Source organism: Pinus tabuliformis, chromosome 2_1 (genome assembly GCF_031772625.1).
Source record: "Pinus tabuliformis cultivar Carrire ecotype Pingquan chromosome 2_1, CPIR1, whole genome shotgun sequence".
Classification (NCBI taxonomy): domain Eukaryota; kingdom Viridiplantae; phylum Streptophyta; class Pinopsida; order Pinales; family Pinaceae; genus Pinus; species Pinus tabuliformis.
In genome coordinates this window covers 56,678,394-56,686,860 of record NC_142299.1, presented here as the reverse complement: position 1 = coordinate 56,686,860, position 8,467 = coordinate 56,678,394, and the positions used below count along the sequence as shown (strand labels likewise).

Sequence of the window (8,467 nt, the reverse complement as noted above, 5' to 3'; positions counted from 1 at the left end):
AAAGCTATTTAATATTTTATTGCTGGATCATCAATATACTTTTATAATTATTTCACACACATTAACTAATATTTTATATGTATCAATAATTTAAAGATTTTCAATTTTTAAAATATTAAATTTTATATCAATTTTGATAATTTTTTTAACAAATAACACACGAATCAAAACCAAACTAATTTAACTCAAATTCTATATCATAATATGTGCCACTGTTCATAAATTAAAAATAACAATATCATTATCAGTAAAGAATAAATATTCACAATAACGATAGCAAATTAAAAATAACAATATTATTATCAAACCATAACGATAGTAAAGAATAAATATTCAGAATAACGATAGCAAACCATAGGACAAATCAACATTGCATTAAGTTATAAATCTAAATCTCAACCGTAGAAAGTGCCAAAAGCCATGATTGATTTGAAGTTTGCATTATTGTTAATTTTATATGTAAATGCTCTTCTCGACACCTTTCTGCCTGCTTGTGCTATTGAGGAATTGCAGATGAGTCATTTTGAAAATAATCTAGTTACATAGCTAACATTACAGTAATTTTGAGTTACATAGAAAACATTACACCAAGCGTAATTTTGAAAGCAATCTAATCACATAGCGAACATTACGGTAATTTTGAAAGCAATCTAGTTACATAGAAAACATTACACGAAGCTACCAGGGAGCTCGGAGGCAGTAGACATGTCATAACTTGAGAATTGAAACTGGAAAATAAAGAGGACAATAATTTATCACACTCAAGGTGCGGGGCAGAGGATAACAACAACCACTCCTACTATACTCATAAAAGCTTTGACAAGTGCACAATTAATTGTTACAGTGGTATATTAAAATAATATAATTATAATCTGAGAATTAAAATTGAATAAGAAATATAACAACAATTTGTTTTAGATAACAAAAGGCAGTTGTCTATAATGCGATTTTTTGAAAGTTTTTATGGTGGGTTTTTCCGGTCAAAATTCGGCAGCAATTTATTGGATTCGCAAATTTGATAGCTAATTTTGCACCATCAAAGCGTCCCAAGAGTTTTTCAGAATGCTGAATCCAAATATGCAGTTAAAAAACCATTTTAACTGCAACAAATCAAAAAGAGTAAAGAGAATGGCAAGAATCGCTCCCACCAGTCACAAAAGCTTGACCACACATTTAACTATTGTAAAACGCACATACTTAACTATTACAATTGCATACTAAAGTAATATTATTACAGATTATGCACGTCCGTATCTCTGAACCCACTTATGTCACGACATTGAAAGACGTACCATTTTTAAGGCCGAGAGATTGCAAGATGCGCGTTACCTGGGTACCAACTCTGTAATCGAAGCATCGGCGTTTGACGGAGGAGCGTGAGATGCAGCAGATTGTGAAACCCCAGAGCCACAACTGGTGGACTTGCTGTTTTCAGAAACATGAGATCTCACAAAAGCAGGCTGTGTGGGATCCGGTAATGTTACAAGATGAGATGAAAGCATCAAATTGATTCGAGACATTGATGGACGAAGTGATGAGTCAGCTTGTGTACATAAAAGTCCAATATGAATGCATCTCAATGCTTCCTCCACGTTGCACGTTCCAATGATGGCTGGATCAATCATATCCACAATATTCCCTCCTTTGTATAATCTCCACGCCTGCAGAATAATCACGAAAAATCGTCATCTTGATACTTTATCGACTTTGGGTAATTATTTTTGGGATCTTTGATTTAAACATTTTTATAATTAAATATTTTGAAAAACATACTGGCCCAATTCCAGTGAAAAATGACTTTTAGAGCAAAATTACATAACCTAGATAAGGTAAATAAGCTCAGTTGGACATAAAATGAGAACAATATCAGAATATCTCACCCATTCTAAAAGCGTCTGCATATCAAGTGACAGATTATTATCATTGTTTTTTCTTCCTGTAACAAGTTCCAAGAGGAGAACGCCAAAGCTATAGACATCTGCTTTTACAGATAATTGCCCCTGCATAGCATACTCTGGTGCCATATACCCGCTGCATATCCAAATTACAAAGTCGAAGATTATGTAGTGAGGGAAATTTTAGGAATTGAGTGAGGATCAAGTGAAAACTATTTGCAAAGGAAATCGTATTCCTGTATGCTCGAATGTTAAAACATAACAAAGCAGGTAAATACCCAAAAGCAAAATTGTCAATCCTCTTGAAATCAATAGCACACATTAAAACATATCTATCCATCACTAATTGTTAATAGCTTTAGACAATGTGTAATAATCTTACTAAGTTCCAGCAACTCTTGTGCTGACGTGGCTCTCATCTTCAGGAAATAGTCTTGCTAAGCCGAAGTCTGCTATCTTAGGATTCAGATTTTCATCCAACAAAATATTGCTTGCTTTAATGTCCCGATGAATAATCCGTTGTTGAGAATCCTCGTGCAGATAGAGCAGCCCGCGAGCCACTCCCGCTATAATGTTGTAGCGTTTCTGCCAATCAAGCTGGTTGCGTTTGTTTGGATCTGTATCCACGGATGCAGTACGCTAACTAATCATGACCCAAATAAATATATTGGAACATTAATGCATTTTTTCAGATACAAAATAGGAATGAAGTAACTCACCGAATAAGATTTTATCGAGGCTTTTATTGGGTAAGTATTCATAAACAAGCAACCTTTCCGATCCCTCTGCGCAACAGCCTAATAGGTTCACCAGATTTCGATGTTGAATTTTGGCCACAAGTTTAACTTCATTCATAAATTCTCTTTTTCCTTGCAGAGATCTCAAGGACAGCTTCTTCACGGCTATTTCCTTTCCATCTTCAATAGTTCCCTGAAAAATTGAGCCAGGTGCGGTGAGGGTAGCCTATAATTTAAGATTCTATAAACTAGTAGAAGATTTCTAGTTCATTAATATTACCTTGTATACGGCCCCAAATCCACCTTCCCCAAGTTTATTTTGATCATCAAAATTTTCCGTAGCAGCTATCAGTTCCTCCATGGTAAACGCAATTCGCTGATCCTGCCCGATTAGTGTGTCTTCCTTGACTTGGCCATGATCTATATAACGAAAATACACAGCTTCATCATAAATATATAGGGGCAAGCAGAAAAATTGAATCTGTTTAACTTGGATCTCGCAAGCATTTCTTAGATTTCCTGAAGAGAATATATGTGAAAACCGTGTTCAAAAAACAAACTTTAACAATAGTCTAACAGAGCAAATAAAGCTGTATGATATATTGACAATGAGATATAAAGACTTGGGGGATCCTTCATGCAAATACCTTCGGAAGGATTTCGAAATATGATAGACTTCAGTCTCCTCCTAGTTGTTAACACGCATACCAATAACAACAGAAGCAAGCCGCCAGCAACACCCAAAATTATGGGTAAATTGTTTGAAGATTTGTTGTTCTGCGTACTATTACTGGATGGTGTGGTCTGATTCGGTGGTGTATCAGCAACTGGGCTATTAGCTGGTGCTTCCGCAGGAGGTGGAGACGAAGTCGAATTAAAGAAACTATACATTTCATAACGAACTGTGCAGCTTCCCGCCAAACCCCATGTTCCTTGCCTTACACTGTAAACTGTAAAAATATAGTTGATTTTTCCTTGCAAACATGCTGTGCAGTTGTCTATCGACATATCTCTGGTGCACTGGACCAGACCGTAAATCCTTCGAGACAAGGAGTCTGTTGTTGTTCCAGAAGCATATAATGTAGATCCAGATGTTGCTTCATCTACCAACTTGTTGAATAGGCTGTTAACAGCCTTAACAAAAACATCAGGACTAGGTGTGACATTGTTCGTATTATAAAGAGGGATTCCATCAGTGGTATCCAATTGTCCGAAGAAACTATAGTTCTCATAACGCAAAAAGCAGTTATCAAACCACATTAAACCGCCGCCTGCATTCCCACAATTTTGTCGAAGAGTAGTGTTTGCTTGTTGTGAACAAATGTAGCACTGGTCGGGTGTTGTGTCTCCCCGACATTGCACAAGGCCATATACTTGGCCATTCTCAGAAGTGTTAAACCCTGTGTGGGACGAATCTTTAATAAGCCAAGTCACGACACTGTTCAAATTTCTCTGGTACTTACTGTCTGTTGTATAGTTAAAATTGTGGTGGCATATAGAATACTGTATTGCCTTGCAAATCTGCGACTGAGGAGTAATTATCATCAAGAGAAGTGCCATTCCATAGAATAGTTGAACAGCTTGGGTCATGAGAAGTGTCGAGCGCGAAACTCTGCCGTGGAGGATTGTCATGGCCAATGGAGAATGCACGAAATTCTGATTTTCTCTGCACACATAGACGCCTAGACCATGTTTTTAAGTTTCCCATGCATTTAAAGATTCTACGCGCATACGATCTACTAAGAGTCAATGAAAGCAGGTCAAAGGAGAAACTATAGATATGATGACTCGCCGGATTCATGGAAAGTATACCTGTTGTGGAGTTGGAGTGCCACTGATCAAACTCCGCCGCCCCTGCTTCCGTGTTATCGAGAAAATACTTTTTAACGCACTCATGAACTTTCCAAGCTCCTTCGCTAATCTTTATCTCTTGCGTACGTGGAATGTGTGTATTCACTAATCTATTCATGTGGCTGACGACGACTTCTAAGGATCACTAACAACCAGAGAGAAGTCGACGGTCTTCGTTGTAGGTGGAAGAAATATTAATATATATTGTTTAATTCCTTCAACATTAGGACCGGCCTAGGCCTAAGTTCAGTCAGTGGTGGAAAAAAATTTATTATTTAATCTTTCTTGGCTCTCTGCTGAGACTTAATTCCGGTCTCTTTTTTTCTTCTAGTGGTGGAAAAAGATATTTTATTTAATTTTTCTTGGCTTTCTGTGCAGACTAAATATCGAGGACAGTGGCTAACCAGCCTGCCATAAGGCATTAAATGCCCGAGGAGATGCAGGGTGGATAGCCCGTTAACACGCGAATTCGGAAACTGGGCACTAAATAAAAAATGTGAATTGTGTTAGCGGGCTATGCATTTAATGCCCCAGGACACGCTGGTTAGCCGCTGCCAATATCGAGGGCTTCGATGTCTCTGCCGGGACTTAATTTCGGTTTCTTTTCTTCTTCTGGTTGAATGTAAAAATGTCATTTTATGTGTAACTGCGTTGAATGGAAAAAATGTGAATATAAGTCAATCGATGATCATTACTTAGCTAGGCGGGTCAATCGATGATCAGATGGCCACCTCCTTCGCACTGGGGAGGGGTCTACTTAGCATCTCCCACTGAAGAGAGTGCACGTCATAATTAGAGATCTTCCGAGCATCTCCCACGGAAGAGAGTGCACATCATCCGAGCATCTCCCACGGAAGAGAGTGCACATCATAATTTGTCGCAGGCGAGGCTGGCATCCCTTGTATTTTTTTTTTTTCAAAAAAGATAAAATTAATTATAGTAAAAACAAGTTATTTAATAGTTAAAATATGTATTTTTTTAGATAAAATATATATTTAAATTTAACTTTATAAAAATAAATGATAAATTTAAGAAAATAAAAAATATATATTTTTAAAAATTTTAATAATGAGAAATTTCATTTATAAAAATATACATTTTAATATAATGTATATTTTTTAACCCTCACAATGGTTTAGAGAATGATATTTCTCTAAAACTATTGTATATTCTAAATCAAAGCACGGCTCCCTCGTGCTTTGATTTAGAATTACGGCTCTTTGGTTTGTTCTGCAGCTCTTTTGCAGCTGATATCCGGTACTTCTGTGGCAGGGTTTTGATCGACTGTTTTCTCTGCCATGGTAACCTCCTCAGCAGGACTAGAAACAAGTGCTTGTTGAGATCCATAGATCTGTCTACGGGTCATGCAATCAAAATATGCTAAGGGTTTCTTGCAGATTAAAAGGTTCACTGAGATTTTGCCACTGGGTTCTAGATCTAATCTTCTGTGGCTTGATCTAGATCTAGATCTAATCTTTTTTGTGGCTAGGTTCTAGATTTAATCTTCTTTGCGGCTAGATTTAGATCTAATCTTATCTTCTCCTTTATTTATTTTCCGCTGAGTTCTACGGGCAAGTAAAATATGGCTTCCAGCGTCGGGAAAATAGCTGCTGACTCATTTCCGTCTGCTTCTGGAGGGCAAGCTCCCGCCCATATCGTCAGTGAAGCCCCAACTCCCACTATCTAGGTGGTCTAGGCTTCACTCGATAAGGCTTTGAAGTTTTCCGAAAGTGCCCTACTCTGCCGGTTCAATGGTTTTTTGGCCGCAACTTACAGCTCTCCACAATTGGATCTCGGAGCTATGGAAGCCTGTAATTTCTTATGAAATTAATATCTAACCCTGTGCTAGAAGTTTCTTTATAGTAGATTTTGAAAATCCTGAAAGCAGGCAATGTATTCTAGATTCCAGCCCTTGGTTTTGGGATAAATCAGGGCTATTCATGAAGCCATGGAACCCATCATTCGATCCGTCAACAACAGTCATAACTTTAGCACCAGTTTGGGTGAGATTGCAAGTCTACCCTTGCATCTCTAGAATCTCTCCTCGCTAAAAGCCATTGGAAATGCAATCGGGGAATTTTACTGCAGGTGCATAGAAACAGAGGAATATGCCAGAACCACCTATGCACACATCTGTGTGGAAATGGACTTCGGCGCCGGATTCCCAGCTGAAATAAACTTAACAAGTAAAGACTATGTGCGGAACCAGAAACTTGATTATGAAAGTGTCTTCTTCAGATGTCGATCCTGCTTTGAGACAAGCCATCTAGCCAAAAATTGCCCAAAAGCCTCCGAGAAAAATTCTGCTAGAAAAAACCACCACAGATCTACATGGTGGGAAGGAGCACAAAAAGAACACTACACTGTCATCAAAGAAGAATACTCTAGAGAAAACTCTGAATCACAAGAAATCGGGCAAGAAAAAAACAATTCTCAAGACAAGCAGGGACAAAGCCCCGCCCAACAACAAAAAAGTGAAGTTGACAACCCCTCAAGCATCAACAGTTGTGAGGATTTGAATACCGCACAAAATAAATCTTCATTTAACAGCGAAGCAGATCTGCTAGACCAAACTTCTTCTCCGACTACCTTCAAAAGGACGAACACAATGGATCGCGAAGCTAAGACACCAATGTCCCAAGAACCAGAGGAGATTAAGGAGATGCAAGATAAAAGAAGTTGGAAGACCGTAGAGAAAAAAAAGAAAGCTACAACACCAATCTCGCCAAGAAAGACGAGGAGCCAGATAATTAAAAACTAAGAAAATTATAGGTCTGATAGACCAATTTGGTCTCAGTGGATGTTAACCATCATCATCATATTCATCATATATATATTTTTAATAAAAAAAAAGATGGTTTAAAAATATATATATATTTTAAATAAAAAGTGTAGGTTTAATAAAAAATAACTATTTTTTTAAATAAAAAATACCCATTTTTTTGGTTTTTTTTTTTTAATAATTTGAATTTATTTTTGTTTTTTTAAATATTAATTTTACTAGTTTAATTTTTTTCGTTAACTTTCTATTTTTTTAAACTAGTTTGTTTTTAATTTATTATTTTTCCCAGTTTTTGCTATTTTTTTTTTTTTAAGTTCTCTCTCTATATATATATTTTAATTTTGGTTTTTTCTTTCCAAATTCTTTTATGGTTTATGATATAATTTTTTTTTAACATTTTTTATTTTTTATTTTTGTTTTTTATATATATTTTTATATTCTTTTTTAAGTAATCAACATTTTAATCTTAATTTTAGTAGTTTTTAATTTATTTTTTTTTTAAATCTAGTTTGTTTTTATTTTATTTTTTTTGGTTAATTTTTCTATTTCTACCTACTTAATTTTTAGTTTTTTTTAATTTTATTTTTTTTGGTTAATTTTTCTATTTCTACCTACTTAATTTTTAGTTTTTTTTAAATGGTTTTTTTTTTTTTTTACTTTTCCATATTTTTGTTTTTTTTGTTTTGCCAATTTTTTTATGATTTACAAGAAATTTTTATTTATTTATTATTTTTTTTTACTATTTATTTGTTTATAATTTTTATTTTTATTTTAGTTTTTTAATTCTTATCATTAATTTAATTTAATTTAATTTTTATTTTATTTTATTTTATGTTTTGTTTTTAGTATATATTTCAATTTATGTTTTGTTATTTTTATTTTAAACTTTTTTTGTTTTGTGTTTTTTCATTGTTTTAATTTTTATTTTTATTTTATTTTATTTATTTATTTTTTTATGTTTTCATTATTTTTTTCTAAATTTAATGTTTTTTGGGGTCATAATAAAATATTTTACGCCATTATTTCGAAATGTTTAAATTTTGCTTTCGAAAAAAAAGTGTTCTCCCAGCATTAACACTTTTCATTTTGAGGGTGTTTTTTGGATAATTTTTGCGCAAGAAATTGGTTTTCACCGCCATTTTTAAAACATGTTGAAAATTTACCCAAGAAAAGAAAAGTTGTTATTCCAACATCAACACTTG

At 34.7% G+C, this 8,467-nt stretch overlaps 1 protein-coding gene across 1 annotated transcript; it reads right to left on the bottom strand.

Moving 5' to 3' along the window:
- Positions 1 to 1,174: 1,174 nt before the first annotated feature.
- Positions 1,175 to 4,292, bottom strand: LOC149198764 (cysteine-rich receptor-like protein kinase 10). The gene is made up of 6 exons (XM_089399312.1): positions 3,280 to 4,292; positions 2,913 to 3,052; positions 2,615 to 2,825; positions 2,278 to 2,512; positions 1,881 to 2,031; positions 1,175 to 1,661 (listed from the first exon to the last, which is right to left on the bottom strand). The coding sequence occupies exons 1-6, from the start codon at positions 4,262 to 4,264 to the stop codon at positions 1,326 to 1,328; spliced, it is 2,058 nt and encodes a 685-aa protein (XP_089255438.1). The 5' UTR covers positions 4,265 to 4,292; the 3' UTR covers positions 1,175 to 1,325.
- Between the last annotated feature and the right edge of the window lie 4,175 nt (positions 4,293 to 8,467).